This window comes from Saimiri boliviensis, chromosome 18 (genome assembly GCF_048565385.1).
Source record: "Saimiri boliviensis isolate mSaiBol1 chromosome 18, mSaiBol1.pri, whole genome shotgun sequence".
NCBI lineage: Eukaryota > Metazoa > Chordata > Mammalia > Primates > Cebidae > Saimiri > Saimiri boliviensis.
Window position 1 is genome coordinate 25,324,009 of NC_133466.1, and position 24,169 is coordinate 25,348,177.

General features: G+C 34.5%; 1 protein-coding gene across 1 annotated transcript in view; it reads right to left on the minus strand.

Moving 5' to 3' along the window:
• Positions 1-781: 781 nt before the first annotated feature.
• LOC141582058 (uncharacterized) overlaps positions 782-24,169 on the minus strand; it is a 32,928-nt gene continuing 9,540 nt past the window's right edge. Inside the window, exon 2 of the mRNA XM_074389473.1 lies at positions 782-23,979. Coding sequence (XP_074245574.1) covers positions 23,829-23,979 — 151 coding nt within the window. The 3' untranslated portion in view covers positions 782-23,828. The remainder of the gene's footprint in view (positions 23,980-24,169) is intronic.

A 24,169-nucleotide genomic window follows, 5' to 3' on the forward strand; every position in this document is an offset into this window, starting at 1 on the left:
AGATGAATAAACTAGAAATCTGCTGTGTAACATTGTGCATATCATCAATGATAATGCAGTTTACAATTTAAAAAATCTGTTGAGTGTGGATCTCAATAAAAGAAAACTTTTAAAAAAAGAATCCCATCATGAGATGTGCAATAATCTCTGACTTAACTTTGTACAGAGTATCTTATTGCTATTGCCCTGTAGAAATTACAAGCTTGAAGCTGCCTACAGCTATGCTTTTCTTTCTCTTTTTTGTTAAAATGGTGAAAAGGTATACATATATTTAGAATTAGCCAGCTGAACTCAGTTTAGATGATCCCAATTTTGTTGACAACATCCAAAGCATCATAATCAGGAGCCAGTCAAACCCATGCCTTCCTCTCTCCATCAGGCCGAATCAGGGTGCTGACCTTGGCCACATCAATGTCACAGAGCTTCTTCACAGCCTGTTTGATCTGGTGCTTGTTGGCTTTAACATCCACAGTGAATGCAAGTGTATTGTTATCTTCTATCTTCTTCATGGCAGACTCAGTGGTCAACGGAAACTTGATGATAGCAGAGTGGTCAAGTTTGTTTGTCCTGGGGGTGCTCTTCCAAGGATATTTGGGCTGCCTCCAGAGTCACAGTGTCTTGGTCTGCCAGAAGGTGGGTGACGTGTGGATCTTCTTTATTTTGTGACTGTGGACACCTTTCAACACTGCCTTCTTGGCCTTGAAAGCCTTCCCTTTGGCTTCGGCTTTAGGAAGGGCAGGAGCTTCCTTCTTCACTTTCAGCACCATCTTGTGAAAAGCCCTTTTCTTTTCTTTCTTTTTTTTTTTTTTTTTTTTTTGAGATGGAGTGTCACTCTGTTGCCCAGGCTAGAGTGCAGTGGTATGATCTCACTGCAACCTCCGCCTCTGGGTTCAAGTGATTCTCCTGCCTCAGCCTCCAGAGTAGCTGGGATTATAGGTGTCTACCACCATGCCTGGCTAATTTTTGTATTTTCAGTAGAGATGGGGTTTCGCCATATTGGCCAGGCTGGTCTTGAACACCTGACCTTGACTGATCCAACCACCTTGGCCTCCGAAAGTCCTGGGATTACAGGGGTGAGCCATTGCACGTGGCCTTTGCTTTTCTATTTTCATTATAACCGCATCATTTTGTCTGAAGGTTCAGCCTGCTCCGGTTAGATATTATATGAAATAATAGCTTTAAAATTATGTATTAGATGAAGGAGCTTAATTAAAACATAGAAACATTCTTTTTTTTAAAAAAAAGTGGTAATAATAATATATCACAACAAAGCAATGTGCTATTGCAAGCAGAATGTTTATATTCTTCCTTTGGGGGCAAAAGCAGTAGGAAAATAGAAGTACAAGAAGCAGGTCAAAATCCCTACTGCCTTTGGTGAATTTATGTAACTTTTTTCTGGAAAAATCTCTCCAATTTTAATATAGAATTAAAATAGATTCAAGAATTTCAGAATTTGAACATAACTAATTAACCTAATGTAATACAGCTCTCAGAGTTCAAAGAAGAGATTCTCTAACAGTTTCAAAACAGCATGGGTCTAACTTTAAGTGATCTTTTATTGAATAATTGATATATTTATATATAACACTGAAAATTTGAACAAAAAGCATCCATGTAAATTGAATACTAACTATATTTAATTAACTCTAATCAATATAAAATGGGAAAATGTATTCTTTCATTTCTATCAAGTGAGAGATGAGATTAAACTTCTATCATAATATGCTAACTATCAATTAAAGACTACTATTTTTCCAGGTTTGTTTTTTAATAAGAGGAATCAAAAAGGCACTATAGAGGTGGTTTTTAAAAAGCTATAAATTTTTGAAAAGCCACAAATAATTACACACTTTTTCTCATTCCCCAATAATACACATATACTTATGTTTTGCAAAGACAACTTACATTTCATATTGTGCCTTGATAGTTTTATCTTAACTCTATTTTCTTTTCTTTTCTTTTTTGTGGGAGGGGGCGGGGATGGAGTTTTGCTCTTGTTGCCCAGGCTGGAGTGCAATGGCACGATCTTGGCTAACCACAACCTCAGGTTCCCAGGTTCAAGTGATTCTCCTGCCTTAGCCTCCTGATTAGCTGGGATTACAGCCATGCGCCACTACGCCTGGCTAATTTTGTATTTTTAGTAGAGACGGGGTTTCTCCATGTTGGCCAAACTGGTCTTGAACTCCCAACCTCAGGTGATCCACCCAGCTCAGCTTCCCAAAGTGCTGGGATTACAGATGTGAGCCACTGCGCCCAGCTTCTGAACTCTATTTTCTTAGAGCGAGATGAAAGGGTTCATTGTGCTTCACCACAAGAATCCACCAAAATTCTGATGCTTTGAATTGCCCCTATTGTCAGATCCATATTGGTCTTCCTAAAGCTCATCAAAGAAATCTGGTTCTAAAACAATATTCCTCATTCATTATTCTGACAATAACCAAGTATTCCTCTAGATTGGAGAAGCTCTACATATGTACTTTTATTTGTTCAGAAAGTTCTTCATACTGTAATCCAATTTCAGATACATGAGGAGAAAAATCTGTAGTCTAATATTCACTAGGGTAATACTACTCAAATTTGCTCAGTTGATGGAATCACTGATGGTTAAAGTTGCGTTGGATTTATTTATTTATTTGTTTGATAAAGTCTCACTCTGTCGCCCTGGCTGGAGTGCAGTGGTGTGATCTGGGCTTACCGCAACCTCCACCTACCAGGTTCAAGTGATTCTCCTGCTTCAGCCTCCCAAGTAGCTGGGACTACAGATGCATGCCAACACGACTAAATAAGTTTTTGTATTTTTCAGTAGAGACAGGGTTTCACCTTGTTAGCCAGGATGGTCTTGATCTCCTCACCTCATGATCCACCTGCCTTGGCCTCCCAAAGTGCTGGGATAACAGGTATGAGTCACTGTGCCTGGCCTATTTTATTTTTGAAAAATGTAATGATGACTAATCTTAACATATCAGCTTGAATATTTGATTTCTACATGACATAACCATAATACATACTTTCAAAATCACAAACATCCTCCCACTAACTTCAGTAAAGTCAGGTTCTCTATGCTCTGTTGGGATTTATTACAATATTATTCACTAACTTTTTTTATAAAAAAAATTAAAAATATATGTCCTCTTTCTGTTTTTTTTTTCAAATTTTATGATGTATGAATAAATCTTACTCAAACCAAAAAAAAGGAATCTGATTAAAATATTTCCGTCTAGCTCAAAGCTTATAGAAAATACAGGAAAGAAGAACATGGCTAATGATATTACAGCAAATTCCAGAATGAGAGAAACAATGAAGGACAAATAACCCAGTTCCATCAATAAATAAGTTGCAAAAGATTAACTGAAAGTGGACCAATAGATTAAAAGGTACTTTAAAAACATGTCAATCGAATGCCATTTTCATTCAAACAAATTAACAGTAAAAACAAAAAATGAGACAATCAGAAGTTTGCAGACATAGAATTTGATAATACCAGGAAAGTTCTGTAAATATTTGTAGGAGCCATTATGCTACTGAGGTTTAAAAAACAGTACTTTCTTTTAAAGACGCATTCTGAAATATTTATTGATGTATGCATATTATATGATGCACGAGTTCGCTTCAAATAATCCATGGAGTTAGGAATGAGCGAAAGGTGGTATAAATGAAACCAGATTGGCCATAAATTGATATATGTTAAGTCATTAAACCTATATGTGTGATAAGCACAGAGATTATGCTATTCTAATTTGCATATATTTGGAATTTTCATAATAGAAATTTTTTAGAAACAAAGCTATCATTCATTATGAACAGAAAGCCAAAATAAAATGTAGCAAAGAAATACATGGAATAATTCATTGAAAACAGAGAAAACTCAATGATTCAGTAATATTTGGACAACGGAGAGGATTCTGCCCAGGACTTGGCTGGTGTTCCATACATAATGTTGATCTAGAATAGAGAGCCTGCAAGAACCAGAGCAGGTTAAAAACTTCAAAACTAATGTATCTGAATTATGTACTAATAGAAGCATGAGAAAAATATTAACATCAACTAGAAAGTAAAGAAAAAAATGTTTCCTTTTTAACTTTATTTCACGGACCAAACACTAAGTCAGACCTTCTGTAGATGTGAAGAAAGCTTTATACATTGAAGGGAATGAGTGAAGGAGGTTTGAGAGTAAATAGCTGAAACAGCACTTTTGCAGTGTTCAAACAGCGAGTATTAGTCTTTTCTACCAAAAACTGAGCATTTAAACCTAAACTGTGTATTAATGTCTTTCAAGGTGCATATACTTTTTTTCATTAATTTTTCTTAGATGGATGTTCATTTTGGAATCCAGTTACCCAAACTGATGTCAATATTTTTGCCTTTTATTTTACCAGTTTTGCACAACTGGGCTGCAACAGTATTATATGTGACAAAATAATATAAGATATCCATATTACTATTTCTGAGTGTTTGCCTCAAGGCTTGATTAGAAAATTTTAGCCTTCTGTTGACCCATCCCTGGTCTTAAGTTGGGATTACAGTTAACTTGAACCTACTATTCAATCAATAATTGAGCTATTCTTCTAAGACGCATTCTGTTTAACACTGAAGGAAACTAACACAGCTTGACCCTTGTGAAGTGTTGTGAAGAGCTGCAGTCAAGTGGAGACTTCTTTTATTCTAGTTGGAGTATTTTGCTGCTATCTTTACCTTGAGCTGGGCAGAATTGTGAATAGCTACAAAAAATTCCTTTATCTTTGTTGCTTCAATGTTAAGAGGCCTTACTGACACAATGACATTAAAATTGGATTGAGTCTGTAGCTAAACATTTAATTTTGATGCTTGCAATAAGTTAAACTAAGACGATAATAGCTACCATTTACTGAGTATGTATTTTAACCAAGCACTGAACTTGAGAGCTTTCTATAGAGCATTATATTTACATTTTGCATTATTTATTGGCATTCCAAAAGACTATCCAGCCAGTTACTCCTATCAAGTCCACTGCTCTTTCCTGCAGACTGCAATGGCAGAGCTATTGTAGCTTTTAAATATGTATTCAGCAGTGGGCTGGGACTAGCCCATACTGACTCAAGAGACTGTCTTTTCCCAACTCTACATTAAGTGACATCATATTGGTAGTTTCAGATGGCTAGGATGGGAGAATTTACACTATAGAAATCAGTAAGAGAGCCAGTTGCTAAACATATACCAACATACTGCTGTATGCAACCTTCGTTCATTCTCCAAGAAGAAATTTTGTCATTGGGAGTATTTGACATGGCCCAGTTATTGCTACTTTAGACACAGTTTATAGTTAAGACATGATTCAGTTTAAAGAGATAAAAGGCAAGAAATCAGGTTCGATAGTCTTGTCACAGGTAGCTGTTCTGCCCTCCAGCTATCCCTGAATTTGTCTCATTTCATGAAAGAACCAAGTGCGGGAGCCATGGTCCTATGGGCATTCTGTCAATAACTTGGGAAGAGGATTTGGTGGAAGACTCTCTAATTCATGGGTCAGCAAACTAGAGCCTGTGTGCTAAATCTGCTGATTTTCTGGTTTTATAAGTAACATTTTATTGGAACACAGCCACGCCCATTTGTTTATGTGTTGTCTAAGGCTGATTTCACACCTCAACAGAAGTGCTGAGTGGTAGTGACACAGACTGTATGGTCCCCAAAGCCAAAAATATTTACTATCTGCCCCTTTACAGATAAAGTATTCCATGAGTGGCTGGGGCGTAGGGATGTGTCTGGTATATGGATGATGCTTTATTCTGGATTTAGTTCACGTAAGAATGAGGTAGGAATAAGCTCCATTTCTTTGTTTTTCCTTAATCTAAGGAAGAGACTTGAAGAAATCTAAACTATGTGCTAAACTTTATCCTCATGTACTCATGTAATTTCATCATGTAGAAGAATAATTGCATTCACTATGTCAGAGAAACGTTGTACGGGCTTCAAATAGGTTGGGCTGCCCAGATACTCTACCTGGATATTCTTATTCAATTATTCATTCATTCAACAAATGAATCCAATATTTATTAAAGCCCTAATAAGGACCAGCCTACTAGGTTTTGGGCACTAGAGATATACTCACAAATAATCCAGGCTCCTGTTCAAAAAGAGCTTATATTTTAGTGGGAACAGCATATAGGCATATACTTATTTGGTGGCTGTCTAATACAATATCAGGAAGTGATACATATTATGAAGAAAAAGCAGGAAAGGTGTCCAACAGTGAATGAGGTGCTTTTTAAGATGGTTAGGAAAGGCGTCTCTATAAAGATCACATTTGAGCAGAGAGATCAGAATAAAGTAAAGAAGTGAGTCATGCAATTCCTGGTGAGAATGCAATTCCTGGCAGAGAGAACACAAGGGCTAAAGTTGACTAGCAGGCATGGTTGGGAAAAGGCAAGGTAGAGAGAAAGGGGATGAGTCATGAGAGCTGATGCCAGTAAGGTAGACAGGGGCAAGGTCATATATGGCTTCTCAAGCAAGGAATTTTGCTTGTTATTCTAATGACGAGAAAACCACTGGCAAATTATGAGGAGGCTGCTGATTTGAAACAATTTACACTTTAGCACCCTCTCTTCTTTATGTAGTGGAGATGACTATGGTTGATAAAGGAGAAGAACAATTATCATGAGGCGATTGCAACAGTACAGCAAGAAACAACCCGAGTTTTTTGGGCCTAGACATTACTGGGAACCATGAGAAGACAGTTAAAAGGATTTCTTTTCTTTTCTTCTTTTTTTTTTTTAATCAAAAATGCTTGCAGACTTTCTAAGTCCTCTTTATAATTGAATGCTGAGTTCTTACCACATGGAACAGAGATTTGGGAAGAATTTATATATTCATTCAACAAACATTGTTCTTTAATATGAAAACAACAGGTGCTATGTGCTTGAGATTAGAAACTAAAAGAAGGTCAATTCAGTGGAAAATAATGCACAGCAATCAGTCCTCACATATCAGCTCCTCTTTTTACTTTTTAAAAACTCTTCCCATTCTGACCTCGGCCACCTCCACTAAGTTCTCTGCATCCGTGGGATAACTCTGGGGCCATGGCTACTCCTTGAGGCTGCTATCATTGAGGTGCTCTTGTCATCTAGAGTTTGAGTATGAAAGGCACAGATTAAAATAGAAAATAATCTATGAGCAACATATGCACATACGTGCGTGCACACACATCTTAAGTCCAATATGCAGTTGCTGAATTTTCTAATCTTCCCTTCCATAAATTTTACCTATCACTATGGTTAGGTGATTCTTCAGCCAATTACCCTACGGAATTCCTTTAATTAATGTTTTAATTCTGGTAAACTCAACTCTCCCTATTTCTCTCTTATCCTTTCATGTTAAGCTTCTAGGTGACATACATTAAAAATTTTAAACAGATTTCCTTGAAGGTCTTTCCCATTGTTTGACATAGAAAAGTATCCCTTCTCTTACTAACTCCACAGCTCTTTGTGTTGCCATGGATATTGTGAATTCAATATCTGTTCCCAAAGTAATGTTTCTTTCTTTGTCTTAAACAAAGAGCAGTTATTTAACTGATTGAAATCTTCCAAATACAACATGCAAAAGTAGCTGGCTTTCCACAACAGGAAGATTTAAGCCCTGAGTGAACATTCTGGCATTTAAGAGACTGGTAGCTATGTTCCTTGTCATATGGGTCTGCCTGAGACTCCAACGGAACCTTTCAATGTCAGCTATAGTTCAGGGTATATAAAAGTAGAGACAAGGGTGTGAATGAACTGGCAGGCAGTTCTCAAAGCTGAGAATAGAGGTAACCACCTAATATTCCTGAGCACAGAGGTTTTGAATTTCAATTCTGTGCATTCCTAATTGTAACAAAAGGAATTTCAGTGTGGCTTAAAAATTATTAGAGAGTCAAGGAAATAATATGACTATGAAAAGTTTCATGTAGTATATATAAAATATATATCATGTTCTTGATATATGTTTAATTTTGAAAATGCTCTATGTGTACAACTTAACCATATTTTCTTTAGTGTTATGCGGAAGATAAAAAATAAAATGAGGACTTGGTAATCCTCCCCAAGGTATGGGTGAACGACACTGGACTTCCTTTAACACATAAGCAATGCTTAGGAGTGTGCCAGAGGAGCTTGGAAGGGTTAAAGTTTTGTCTGTGACACTGAAATTGAGGCCAGCTGTAGGTCATATTCACGTCCCAGTCACAGGAAAATGAACCTGTGAGACAGAACCTAATTATCTGCTAAACCAAAAGCCAGTCTCAGTTCAATAACTTACGACAGAGCTAGCAGCCAGATATACTGTTACCATGGCAACTTTGGAAAAAGCTCCACTACAGTTGAGAATAAGGAGGAAGGGAAAGAGAGTGTAACCCTAAATGTGCTGTAGCCGTTTGATCTCCGACAAGTGGGTCCATCTAGGAAAGCGGGTTATTCTGTATGTCACTGCCATTGTCTCTTCACTTTAATATCTGCTACAATTATTGAAAAGGAAAATGCAATTACAATGTCTTCTGGGCTTAAAAACTATTCCACTCTTTAACGAATAAATGAAAATTAATTTTAAAGAGAAAAGTATAAGCTTTCTCTTTCTCTTCCTTCATGCCATTCCTAAATACAGATAAAGCAGGACACAAAGGGTGAGAATTCTTGAATACTTTATCATTGTCATAAATGAAGGTTGTGCCCATGAAATTCACTGTCAACCCTATTTTCTTCTGCCTTGCAAATGCCAAGATATTTTGAGGAAAACCTTTCAGGAACTGAAGCAATAGTATTTGCTTTCCTAAGGGATAGAAGTGAAACTGGAGAATGGAAAAGACAAAATGTTTTTCTGTGAATTATGCCTAAACTTTCAAGTGAAATAATTTCCTGGGATATTAGGATAAGAAGAATCAAACATTAGAGAAAAGGAAAAGCCCTGTCAGGTTGGTCATTTTTCTTCAGTTCACCTTCGTAGTTCTTTCTGGAATAGCACTGGAATTTCCATTTAGATGGTGATATGGCTTTATGCACATAAAAACTTCAGAAATCAGTTACCACAAATACTCTGAAAACAGCATCTCACTAAAAATATTAGCAGATAAGAGACAAGAGCTTATCATACAGCCATATGCACTTTGAGGAATAATTCAGAAATACATTCCTCTATTTTTTTTTCATTCCCAACGGAGGCAAATCATGCTAAAGCTTGTCAGTTATAATTATTGGATTTCAACATATTTGACAATTTTGGTATGTCATTAATGATGTAATAAGACACATGTGGCACATAATGTTATCACTTGGGGTTGCTATCCAGCTGTAATATCAAATTTGAATCATATAAATATCTGTATATAAATATACAGATATAGCAGTGTGTTTCTTTATGTATAACTCATAAACCCATTGGGTTTGGAATAAGAAGAGAAAGGAATATGGAGATGAATAATATCCTTTTCATATGCATGAATAGCTTTGCAGTAATGCAAATGAGAAAACACAAAATGGAAAGTAGGTTTCTTCTAGCAGAAATATGACTAAGAATGTAGTCTGAAATTTGCCAATAAATTAGAGTCACTTATGATATCTCTGGATTTTCTTTAAGATGTCACATCTTTTAAAAACACTTTACCCTACCCTATTATATTATATATTCAGTATATAATTATGTAAATATGGAAATCCACAATTTCAGATTCTTTTAATCTGCCATGATGCATGAAAAGGAGCTTTAGAATTGTTCGACAGAAGGTGTGTTGAGGTGTGGGGGCAGAAGAGCAACACCAAAGGGCAAAATGAAATTTCTGATTAATTTTCAGGTAGAAGTACCCTAACCTCTGCTTATGACCCTAACTTATTTTCAAATAAATGAAGCCAGAAAGTATACCCCTATCTAAGATAGATGTTTCTGAGATCAGATTATTAAAGGGCTTACAAAGATGCCAATTAAAACAATGAAGTCCAATACACACTTTGGGTCCTGTTACTCCTAATATACGTTTTTCTCTTAATCTTTCCACTTACATAAATTAGTTAGGAAAGTAAATGAATTAATTTTATCAGAATATCATCTGAAAGAGCTATTGATTCAAGAGCTTTTACATTTTAGCCTTATCACACATGATTAGCTTGCAGATATGAGCTTAGTAATGATACAAAGAACCAAATTTCACTGGATTCACTGTTCCACATGAATTCTCAGGAAAGATATTAGAAGCACTAACAAAGAAATCATGCTTGTTTTCCTCTTGGTGATTTTAGTCAATGATTTTGAAAAGATGTGCCATTACAGTCTTTCTAAACTGTTTCTTTAGCACCATCATCAATTCCCTACAGGCTTGTAGGTAGGTGTGTTTGTGTGTGTCCATGCTTTGCATTTTTGTTTTTGTTTTGACTCTTGCTCTGTCACTTAAACTGGAGTACAGTGGCATGATCTTGGCTCACTGCAATCTCTGCCTCCCGGGTTCAAGTTATTCTCCTGCCTCAGCCTCCCAAGTAACTGCCGTTATAGGCATGTGCCACTATGCCCAGCTAATTTTTGTATTTTTAGTAGAGTCAGATTTCGCCATGTTGGCCAGGCTGGTCTCTAACTCCTGACCTCAGGTGATCAGCCAGCCTCAGCCTCCCAAAGTGGTAGTATTTACAGGTGTGAGGTACCATACCAGGCCTGCTTTGTTTATTTCTAATTATAATCCCAAAATATTAAGTGAGAGCTGTGTGAAGCATATGCTCCAACCAGCATAAAGGTTGTGATATGTTCAATTAACATTAAACAAATAAAATACAATAAATTGTAGCTGAAACTAATTCTACAACTTAAAATAATTCACTTGCCATATGGAAGGTATTTAATGTATTTGTTGTTGACTGAGTGAATGAATAAATGAGTCTATTTGCTAAGGACCAAGGACTTGATTATCTGCATAAAGACAAAGGAAGAAAAAGTAAAGTCTGAATGAACCTTAGAAAAACAGAAAAGACTATGCCTTATGCTACTTTTGGATAAGCTATATAAAAAAAGATTCCAGTTTTCAAGGTTTTTAATTCACTCACTGAAAAGGAAAAGAAAATCTAGAACAATAGTTATGACCATGGTATCTGCAATATTAAAATGGACTAGAATATTCTGGAATGTATGATAATTTAATGTATAATAAAGGTGGAATTACATGTCTCTGATTTTCATTGCCTCCCCTAGAGGTTGTAAAACTAGGAGTGAAATAGGGAATATTTGCCTATATTCAATTTTATCTTCTCTCTCTAGGACATTAGTCTCTTTACTGAACCCAGTCTAGAAAGTTTCATGGTGTTCTACGTGATGGATAACTACTTTCAGATCATATCCTAAAGTCTTCTCTATTTGATAGTTAACTATGATAAATTCTATGATCCAGATCTCTAGGATTAGGCCAATATTTCTGTCCATGTGCTTTAGAAATTAAAAGTAAAATCATTTGTTTCTTATTAGCCCATCTCTTCCAAACCAGATCAATTTGTTTAGAGTTCATTATACTTGCTATACATTTAAAAAATAATCTAACAAGCACTTCAAAAATCTTCTGTTTATTCTATTCTTGATTGCTTCTTCCTTCCCATGAAAGAAATAAATGTCATAGATCAAATGAGTAGAGAAAAACAGAGCAACAGCATAATGTGAGGAGGTAATTATTTTGGTTTAAGTTTTCCAGATATCATTCCACTCTACAGTCAATCACTTGGCTCTGTTAATTCTACCTCCTAAATCTTTCTCTGATCCCCTTTGCCTTTCTAATCCCACTGCCATCATCTTCATTCAGGCCATTATCATCTGCTCCAATTAATATCCCCAGAGAATCATTACATATAATTATATATAAGTGTATTTATCAACATAATACTGTTCATATTGGTGAAAAATAAGGTAGAAGTAAATTCAATGTACACTTGTGGGCTGACTGGTTAAATAAATTATGTTAGCGTATCAAAAAATAACATAAGCATGTAGTATTCACTTAGTATATAACAATTGGAAAACAAGTTACAAAAGATCATTAAAATATTGAGTACATGTATGTGATGAGAAAAGAGATAGAACATATGAATTTACATTGTATGATAATAGGAGATATTCTCTGGGGATTAGATTTAATAATTGCTTTTATTTTTCTATTTAGTCTGGAATTTTTCATTTTATAATTTTATAAAATGAACTTTTGCTATCATTGATCCATGAGACTTTATTTTCTTTTTCTCTTGTCCCTTCCCAGACTTTAGTTTGTTAAAATCCTAGTTTCTTTAGACAATGTGAAAATATCTTAAATTGTTTTAAAATGGTTCAAGACTAGTAGGTTTAGAAACATTGGAATAGTAGGTTTAACTGCATTTGCAACCAGTAATACTATCTTCCCAGTTGAACATGGAAGGGTTTTATTCTTTTCAGGATACGAATCACCTGAATAAGACAGGTGTTTAAAATGTTTCATAAAATATGTTATAAAGGAATTTGTACATCTTTCTAAGCAAAATATATTATTTAAGGAGAAAGTAGAGATAAAATATCATTATATTATGGTTGGGTTCATTTATTATCAGATGCTACAAAATTGTTAATGTTCTTTATGACAGGTTGATAGTTTTTCTCCAATATCTACTCTCTTTTTTTCTTCTGATTTTTAGCTGAGTAACTACGTGGAATTAAGTCTGTATTATCATGCACCCCTTTGTCCCCAAACTTTGTGTATCTTGTGATTAAGTTCTAAGGGCACAGTAGATTCTGTTTATAAAAGCTCCAAATTGTTTCCTTAAAAAGGAATGCAGTACCTTTATTTTTCTCCTTTCATTTCTACCAAAGCAACAAGATGGAAGCAATCTGATCCCTAACTTCAAAAGTGTTCAACTATGTTTCTAGGAGAATGTTTTCCAAAGCTATGTAGTCATCTCTAAATTTTTCACTACTGCTTCAACATCTTCCTGTGGTGACACATTCATACCATGCCTAATATCAAAGTTCTATTAACTGAAATACAAGACCAAGGGTAAGTTAATGCTAATTCACAAAGGGAATATGATGATTCTAATTATTTTAGTATCAATAGCTAGAAAAACTTTATGAAATATTCTCTGCCTTTCTTTCCAAAAATTGCATCCCCATGCAATCTACTCTGTCATTAAATACTTCCAATTGAACATTCATGAAATTTCTCCCATTTACTTCATACTAAATGATCCTTTTAGTTCTTAATATTGGGTGACTTTAGTCTCCTTTGAAAATATTATACACATGATAAGATCATTTTCCGGGGAAAAAAAAAGGGACATACACTTAAAATACTACATGTAATCTCATAGTAACGTAAAACTCCAAAAGTCTGGGGGCATGTGAAATTCTCATTAAGAAACCCCGGTTTATATTTTTGTTCTTCCTACACACTGCAATACTCTTTATTCTTATATAACAATCCTTTACAACTTCTCATTTCAGTATTCTCTACCCAACTCTTTCTCAATGTGTGTGTTAGCCAGTCATGTAGTGCTTTTACAAAATACACCTGCACATTCTCTATCCCATACCTAGTGAGTCAGAATTTATGGGGCAGGAAAAATGGTATGTCTATATACAGCTTGCTCAGTAGTTCTGACAGGTCCTCTGGATTGGAGTATTACGCCATATTGACTGGAAACAGATTAATATTGCATCTTACATCCTTGCATCTGCCCCCAAATATTTAAAAGGACCTCAGTGCCTACTGGATTATAAAATTGCATGACCTCCAGGAGAGCCTCTCTGAACTCTATAGGTACTCCACAAATTCATTTCAGCTTACCTTTTATTAGGCACTCAATTTCTACCTTTCCAACAAATGCACCTAACTTTGCAACAACATTCACTGCTAAACATAGCCCATCTTTCCTGTTCCTGCACATTTGTATATACTGTATATTATCCCAGAAACCCAAGCCCCTCCATCACTTTCTCTAGAAATCCTTCCTATCTAAGGATGAGCTAAATGCAGCCTCCACCAAGGAATTGTTCTTGATTTTCAATGACTAAAATAAATGCCATTTCTAGAATCCCAAAATATTGTGTTTCCATCTCCTTTGTAGATCAATCATATTCTGAGTTGATAACCTTTTTTTTTTAACAAATTCTCATATGAACATAATACTTTGTTAAGAAAGAATTCTAACTTTATTTTGTATTTCCTTCCTACCTAGCATAGGATCATGTTCTGTATAGATTATGAATGTATGGGTAGATGGACAGAAGAATTAATAAAAAGATTTAAGAGTTGGGAATCTTGTTTGTAACTGTCTGTAATTTCACTTGTTCATAGGGCTTTATCAAATAATGAATTTAACAATCAAAGTTTATCTGTTTAGAGTTATGATCTGAGACAGAGTTGAGGACTAATAATGAAGATGAAAAGAAATCACCACAAGGCATTGAAGTAATCCCTTCACACTTAAAAAAGAGAGAGAGGTAATGTCCAAATTCTCCATTAATATTGTGTCTAGAAAACCAAAGGATTTATTGAGCTTACATAACTCTTGGAGAGAGATCAAGACAAAACACCAGGAAAGAAGAAATGTCTTCCCCTCTATGCTTTTAAAGAAATGGTAGTATTCTTCTAAAGGAGAAAGATGTAACAGAGTAAGTACATAAAAATTTTTAAACATTCAATGCAAAGCTCCTAAAAGCCTTAAAAAGAATTTCTTTTCATCATAGTAAAGTATCAAGTTATTTCTATGTCACTTGGGTTGAATGGTCAAAAGTTCTGATGCAATTTAATGCAAGGTCCCACCTAACATAATTAAGTACTTAGTCATCCTTGGCTGTAGAACACTTAAAATTTAAAGCTTAAAACTTTGTGGTTATGACTAAGAACATAAAAGTGAAAATACTTTTCAAAAGATTTTAAGTTTCATTAAGACCTGCTTGATTGAAGTGTAAAATCATTTGTAATTGATAATATTTATTATTAATCAAAGGTTAATCTGGATATGCATGTACACAGCTTGTACTTTTAAATCGGAGAAGATTTTACAAAAGTTTTGCAAAACTAAATAGCATTGGCTGCTATTGATTGCCATTTTAAAAACTTGCTTATTAGTATTTTTTCTTATATAAAATTATAAAAATAAATTTTCTCATGTTAAGAATGAAGAAAGTATGAATATGGTTTTATAGCTTCAAAAAGGCATAATATAACACTCAAATAATCCTCTGATGATCATGAAAATCCCAAATAAGTCTCAAGAAGACACAAGAAAAGGCTTGGAGTAGTAAGCCAAGATTTGTGAAATGAAATTGATTTCCATTCAAATCAGGTCTTTTACTCTTCTTGAAAATGTCAAGGTGTCAGCCTTGACCACTACGAGACTGTGATTTATAGTTGAGACAAAGTGATAGTACCAGCTGACTGTCTGGAGCCATGGTACAGTGTCTGGGAAGGCTGCCCATGACAGCCATCTCTTTTCTTAACCAATCAGCAAGGCTATGTAAGACCCGAGTCTTTTTTTCTCTGTCTTGATAAGGGAATGATAAAATACTATCTGGAACATTTACTTTGTGGGAAAAAAACAAGCATTGTAAAGGGAAGTAGGTATCATTTTTCCACAGAACAAATTGCAAACATTATTTATGGCAATCTATACTTTAGCCCTTTAGAAATACGTATTCATAACGGGACCATAAACAGATGTTCCAAATATGATAACTTATTTTAATATACTGGAAGCCACAGCATAATTTTGTAATTGATTAATTAGTAAGAAGAATTGTGAATGTTAAAATACATTTTCAAACTCTCTAAATTATATTTATGACTTTGCTCATCTGCATCACAACAAAAGCCCAAAATGTTTTGCATTAGAATCATTATTCATAGTAAATTAATCTTTTCATCATTGAGAAAGATTCCTAAATAGTAGTTGACAGTAAAATGTTAAAAACCACCCAGGTCATACTATGATAAATAAAAGAGCAAAAAAGTAAAGGATAATAAATAAGAATCTAACATCCTTATTTTATAATTGTAGCCATCATATACAAATCATACACACACACACACACACACACACACACGTATATATAATGCACATATATGTGTATAATACTAGTAGAGGAAGAAATTACTTCATAAACAAAAATAAAAATTTCCAAGAATCAACACAATTCTCTCTAACACTGGAGATAAAAGTGAGAAGAATATAAAATTTGCTATAAGAAAATGGCCTGAACATAAGGTAGCTAAGGATAGACACAATAGGCTACAGAAAAAAATCATCAGGCTGGGCATGGTGGCTCACACTTGTAATCCCAGCACTTTGGGAGGCTGAGATGGGTGGATCATGAGGTCAGGAGTTCAAGACTAGCCTGGCCAACATAGTGAAACCCTATCTCTACTAAAAAAAAAAAAAAAAAATACAAAAATTGGCCAGGTGTGGTGGCTCATGCCTGTAGTCCCAGCAACTTGGATGGCTGAGGCAGGAGAATCGCTTTAACCCAGGAGGTGGAGGTTGGAGTGAGCCAAGACCACACCATTGCACTCTAGCCTCAGTGACAGAATGAGACTCTGTCTCAAAAAGATAAATAAAATAAATAATTAAATCAATCATCATTTCTTCTTTACCAAACTAATTCTAGTAATCCTAAATAATTTTTAATATTTCAAATTCCTAAATGAGACCAAATGCTGACTTTCATGGTATATGTCATCTATTAAATGCTTACAGAAAGTGTTAATAAAGGTAATTAATTTCATGACACTTAAGGCTGAGATTTGCTGCAGAAAATGTTTTATAGTTTCCATGCTGTACAGAGGACATTTGGCAGAATAAACTGAAACTGGCTGCAGATTGATAGGTATCAGTAAGTTTACCAAGACATTTTCAAAAGCCTATCAATCATTATTATACTCAGTGATGAAAAATTGTGCAGTGGTGGTTGTGTGTCCCAGTACGTTCCCACCTGCTTTAAATTCCTTTCACTTTCTATCATTGACAGACCCTCACTCATCCTCATCACCTGAATAGGCTAGTCTTCTTTTGCTTCCCTACATTAGCCATCCAATCAGAGTAGCCCTTGTTTATCAAATACTGTAAGTGGATCCACAGATGGGCATGTCACCAAAACAGAGCCAATCCAAGATTTTCTGACAACTGAAACTGATGCTGGGTAAAGGGAACCTTTTTGTTTGTTTTTTTTCTGGATTCACAGACTGTAGGATGATGCATGATGCAAGTCTGGAGTGGTGGGTGGCCATCTTTGCTACCACATTGAGAAAGCTTACCTGAGAATGAAGTCAACACTGGACAGAAAGAGAAAGAGAGAGAAATATCAGGTGAGAGGGAGAGGCAGCACCAGCAGAGAGAACTTGGGGGAGGGTGTGAAGAATAGATGCATTAATGAATAAATATCTTATTTTAAGCTGACAAATTGTACTTAGGAACTGATGAATTCCATGTGGGCTTCATTCTCAGGTAGAATCTCTCCACAATGGCAACAAAGATGGTCACTAGTAAGCCTATGCCTCCATTCTCCTTAAAACTTGAAATTCTTGAGGTCAAAGGAAAACCCTCTTTTTTTCCAATATCTATGTTACTTTTAAAAGACAATATTAAGGAAAGCCTGCATGAAATTTCATTCATCAGTAAAGACCACACTGGCCTTGAATAAACTTTATAAGCAATTTTTATAAAGAAAGTCAACATTGGGGTCAATAAAATATATTTTCTTATAAATGTGGGTATTCCTTATAGAAACACATGTCTTATAGATAGGTAAATAGTAGGCAGAGAATTTCCTGACTCAATCACTAAGAGATAAGGTAGGGATTACTTTTTATATCTTAAATTTAGAAACACATAGTCCTGTTATTTATCAGAAAATTGCTCTTTCAGAGTTACATATAAAATATTTTAAATCATAGAGCTGAACACAAGAAAATGAACTGGAAAGAATATACAAGTTGAACATTTTTCTTTCAACGTAAGATGAGCATTTGTTATATGTCTAATTGCAAAAAAAAAAAAAAATTATCTCTTTGTCCCATGAATATATTTGGTTGTTTTTAGTCAGTGCACTAGGCGGCCTTCACTAGAGAGCATCCCATGGAAAGAAAACACGTTTTCTTTAAACATGAGATACAATTCCTTTGAGATTCTATTAATCACTTTTCCTCTCTAATTGAAAAAGTCACCACATAAATTAGAGTACAAATTTCATTCTTCCAGAAGGAATCTTAAAAGTTGACATTTCTTTGAACAATTGTTTCAGAAATCCTTTTTTAAGTACATTTTCATTTTCTGGCATGGCTTGAATTGAATTCTAAACTTTCGGCTGCTTGTCCTCTAAGCCCCTCTGGTGAATTTAAATAGGCTTCCCTATATATTTAGTACATTCAAGAATTCTTTGTCACACTGCCTATTCTGCTTTATTATTAGAGAGCTGCCTCGGAAGTACAGCAGCCAGTTTGTTTTCTGCCATTAATAAAGAGTCTACTTTTTTTTTTTTTCCACTTCTTTGAAGAAGTTGAAAAGGCTCCATGTTGGGTGGAGGGGGGCCAGGAAGAGAAGGAGAAATGGAGGGAACTGACTGTGGTATAATCCCTCAACAAAAAATGTCGTCTAAAGTAGAAACCTCCCCGAGGTTCACAAATGTCCAGGCTGGGCTTGAGTGTGATGTATAACAGAGTAATAAGTTACCTACAGACTGGTCCCCCCACCCCTAAGACTAGGAAGTGTACTACCAGTAAGGCACGGCATTTCAAAATTCTACAAAATCAAATGCTTCCACTGGCCAGTGTTTCAATGCCACCAAAATATTTTCCTGAAGATATCTAGATGCTGTAAAAACAACCACAATGTAAATCTATAATGTCTTATACTTCACTTGTATGTCTAGAACAAATACATGGAAGGATTTCAATAAGGATCTACCAATTTGGATGTATAAACTACTAATGTTGACTCATGGCCTAGGGAAAGCTAATTCAAAGGCAAGGACAGAGGATTCCACAGAGTAGTCACTTGATGCTCACAAATCACCAGACACCTATTGACAAAAAGGGAGAAACTTCTTAGAAAAGAGGCAAAGGTAAATCTGCCTACACAAAAGACACCAAAACACCTCAAAAACCTTATATGGCCATGACAAAACCTAGAAGTTTTTATTCTTATTTACTTGACCTAATGGATATAGTCCATAATTATCTTACACTTGTTTTGTTTGTTTAGGAATTATTAAGGTAACAGACTTAAAGTCACATTACTTATATCAGTAATGAAAAATTTAGTTCACCTTATCAGAAATTTTCACTTTTAAGTTGTCCATAAAATATGCATGAAATTAACTGTGTATATAACATGAAGCTATTTAATCTTAAATTCACTTAATCTCAATTACCTTCAAGTTCCACCTGCTTTCAAATTCCTACAAGTAAAATATTATATACAAGTTAATATTATTGGCTGATAATGTACTCCATCTCATAAAGTTACCTTTAGCATGTGGAGATGTGGGGGAAAGCAACATTTAATTAAAATTGAAGCTAGTTCATTGAAGAAATGGTGTGAATCATTTTATGATGATATCTCCAATTTTATAGTGTTTTACTAAACCTTTAAAAAAATAAAGACATATAGGAAATATATATATGACCCACTGTATTACTTGGTCATTGAAAGATAAGAAAACTAAATATGAAGATGATAGATAAAATGGTACCTAAGTTTCTACATACTAAATATGTTATTTCCAGAGCTACACTAAAAGTCTATTTTTCAAATGTTTACAAAGGCCCAGGAATTTTTTTTTAAACTTCTCTATATTAGGAACTCCGTTTTCCTTATCCAAATGCAGTCTCTAAGGGATCAGTGGGATTTGAGTGCTAAGTTAAATGTCTAGTAAAAAATTAAACAAAAGAATCCAAGCAATCAAAATGATGCCTGCATTTGCTGCCTACAGAAATGTAGGCTGCACTGCATGTGTAAATGGCAAGAAAATTTGGGTGTTAGCTAACCCTTTATATACTGCTTTTCTCAAGACTCATCCAAACATGACAGCTTGTAAAATCATTTACATATTTAGGGTGTATTAGACCAAGCCTAGGCACATGTACCAGCATGCCTATTTGAAGAGGAGTTTAAGGCAGAACACACCCTTTCTAATTTCATTAGTAATTAACTTGTACTATAATTCCCCTGAGATACTTATTTCTCTTCAAGACATTATTAATGTAGCCTAATGCCTAAATGATTTAAGAATATCTCTACACCTCTTCTGTAGCTCCACTGGAATACTAAAATGTTTGAGACTTTTATACTGAAAAAGATATTGATCCCATAAACTCTGAAATGAAATAAAATCATATTCAGATTTGGCAAAATTCCAGAGTGGCTTCCTGGATGGATCCTAAAAGCCTTTAAAAAATGCTATTTTGGAAAATTGATGTTTTCCTTAAAGAGATTAAAAGTTAAAAGCATGAGTATCACAATATTATCAGAGCAATACAAAAAAAGACAAAAGAAAAATACTTCATTCGTCTTTGGTAGATGTTTAAGTTGAGTGATTTTTTTTTTTTGCTAAAAAAAGGAAATTGAAGTTGACAGTAAATTAACAAACAATATGGAAAAGAAAATGAATCAGGCAGGGTTAGTATATTTATGTAAAACAATGATTTGCTATTTCAAAATTAAAATGTACAAATAAGCTGGTGTCAGAAAGGAGATGATTCCTCATTTCCACCGCATTGAGCAAGCTTATATCGGCAGCAGACAGCCCTTAATATATGCGTCTGGCTCAGGCTGGTCTCCCTACCAGGAAGCCATCGAATTGTTAATATCACTGCTTTTTTTGTATGCAACACACATCATTTTCTCGCTCTTTGTTGTAGATCTCTCCTTTTATTTTAAGCTTAGTATGATCTGATTTTCCAAATCATATCATAAAGCCCTAAAACAATATTATTCTGTGACAGCGGAGACAGAAATACAGAAAAAGTGGCATCTGTCTATGGTCATACAGCATAAAGTAGCTTATATAAACAAAGTCACCCACTTAAATCTCTGCACACCTTTATGAGGTAAGAGAAGAGCTTTATCAATGAGGCTCTCAAAAGACAGTTATCATAGGAGGGTTACATAGAGAAGTTCCAATCATGTAGTATTATCAGTAAAAAATTTTTTATATGTTTATGGTGAAAATGAACAAACACCATTGCATTCTCAATTCAGCTTTGGTATATTTCTTTTATGAGACAGAAGTTGATATACAGTGTGGTTCCTGAATATGGTAACATTAAAACATTTTCACATTTCAATAACCTATATCTGATATCACTATAGCTAATAAACATCTACCTCTTATATTGTTTTGGAATTAAATTGATGGAAACTCTTATAGATATTATTTATGATCATGTTAAAACAGGTGTCAGTAAACACATACTTGTATGTGATATTATTTTATATAAGAAGTACTTTTAAATTCATTGTGTGAACATTGCTATTAAATGTAATCAAGTTTCTGTGTACATGTAGATACACATGCATAGATTTCTTTGTATTAAGAAACTTAGGGTTTTTAAAAATGCTCAATTCCAATAAGAATGAGGTCAAAATTAGTAAAAGATAAATACAACCAAAATTCTTTACTGTTTTTATTGCCTCTTTTCGTTTGGAGCTTTAAAACTTATATTTATACATACCACATACACACACCTAAAATTTCAGAACTTCTAGATAAATGAAGATGATATAAATAAAGAATCTGACTAGGTACAGTGTGCATACATGTTTAAACATACTCTGCATGCTTTATATAGATGCATGTTTATGATATTGTTATATTAATTTTTAATAACTATGATTAATAGATTTATATTCTGTAATATTTCAAGTAGGTGTAAGAATTTTTTAAAAATGTGAACAAAGATTCCATATAGTATTCTAAAATACATTCATAAATTTATTTTAACAATGCAGAAAACACATAATTTATGGCACCCATCCAAGGCAATAGTTAAAAGAATGAAGCCACTTTGTTGCTTCTATTATGGAAAGTCTGTCATCTCCATTTTGAATCTTGGTATTTGTAACATTACTGTAAAATTTTAAAATAGATTTAGTATACTGATTCCATTTCCATGAAAGACATATCTGATGTGGCAATGGCTAATAAACGTTCAAATGTGACATATTACTTATGGTTGGAATAGTAACCTCTGATAAAACTAAAATTCTCATAAAACTAAAACTATGCAGTTCATATGCAGTTGCTAGTCAAAGCAGTTTGACTTCCTAAGTGGTGATTACTGTTTTATCTCACATAGGTCCCTGGTAGGTACACAGTAAACTGTAAGAACTAAAATATACCATATTTTCCCAAATTATTGATGAAACTTTCACCCTTAGACTCTCATAATAAGAGAATTGTCAGAATTGTTAAGACTTTATATATAAAGTATGTTGTTTGGATAGAAGACTCAGGAAAACCCTGGCAATAAATATAAAGTATAAAGCAGCATTCTTCTTAAATAGGTAGTAAAATCTAATAGGGTCAATAAAGAAGACTGTAAATCATGTTATTTCTAGGCCTCAAGCATGATTATAGCTGTATATGACATAGTTTAAGTCATAGTTCTATGAAGACATACAGAATTTATTTCAGTAGCTAATGTATATATTTCAATGCATACGAAAAAAAGTTATGAATATAATTCCCTTTCTTCATTAACTTGAGACATCCTCTTACACTAGCCACCTTAAAATGCACCAAAAGAAGCATTTTATAACACTTGTATTGTAATTTTGCTTCTTACACAGATTTCTTATGTTGCTTTTGTATGACTGTTATAACACAAATGCTATTTCAGTGCAACTGTGCAATCACTTTAGAGTACAGTTTCTGACAATTGTATTTTTGGGGGTGGGTCATGGTGAAAACATTGCTGATGATAAAGAAAACCATTGTTCTTTTCTCCTAGGCAGAATCTATGTCTGTTCTTTTGTTCTGGTGATAACTGCAGACAATCAATAAGGTCCAAAGCTGCTGGTTCCCCTCCGCCTAGGTCCCAAGAGCCTGACTTGTGATGTTACTAAAATACCTCACAAGTTAGGGTCTCAGGGACTAGGAAAAGTCTGGTTTGATGCAGTAGAATTCTTCTTCCAGAAATAAGGATAGCTCAGAAATTACAGTTGGGTTCACTTAGGCTTTTACCTCTAAATACTATTTAAAACACATAAGTAGAAATATATATGATATATAAAAGTTAAGATGAGCTGAGTAATCACGACGACCATTTACAGACTAATTCCGGACCTTAAAATAATGAAGAATATGAGAAACAATGCAGACAATGAACAGTTAAGAGTCATTCCACTAGATCCAAAGAAAGAGACTAAAAATGGGTTAAAAATTGATTTGTACAGCAACACCATAGCCTCTATTACATTAAAGAAGGATTATATGCCAGTTAATGGGACCCTAATTGAAATTTTGCTTCTCATTACATTGCTATACAGCACAACTGTTAAGGTGGGCCCAGGACATATAACACTTTAAATCGGATTAAAATATATACCGTTGCAGTTAAGAACAAAACAAAAACTTTTCTGCACGTCATAATTTAATACCTCTGAAGCTTGATTTTTCTCTTTGAATCTCCAAACTATTCAGACAGCAAATATTTCCACACATACTCTGTAGTTATTTGAGCAATGCCACTTAATAAACATGTAATTTAAAATGCTGGCAGCATCATTAAAAAAAAAAAAAAAAAAACCATGATTCTACTTCTTGAATAATTGAATTATGAAGCTCAGTACTTTTGAAAATACACAACCCCAATCCTGTATATTCACTGAATTTCCTCCGATCTTTTAGCCTTGTTTGTGGTTCGAGAACAGAATTTGTACTTTAGGAATTATCCAAGGTTTAGTAGCATAGAACGCAGGGTAAAACAATCGGACCAGCCATAACATAAAAGTCCTGGCCACAGAAGTGGAATCTGGTTCTTCTGAGGTAGCTGATCTTAAAAGAGGAGGGAAAAAAAAAAATGGAAAGAATTAGAACGTTTTCCTGTAGAACAGGTGAATCATCCATTTCCAAGTAAGCTGCAAGGAAAGCTATGCTGCACAAAATATTTGCTAACAGGCCCCCCTCCTCCACCCTAGTACCACACCCCTTTCGAACCACCACCCCCCACCCCCTGTCCAGATCT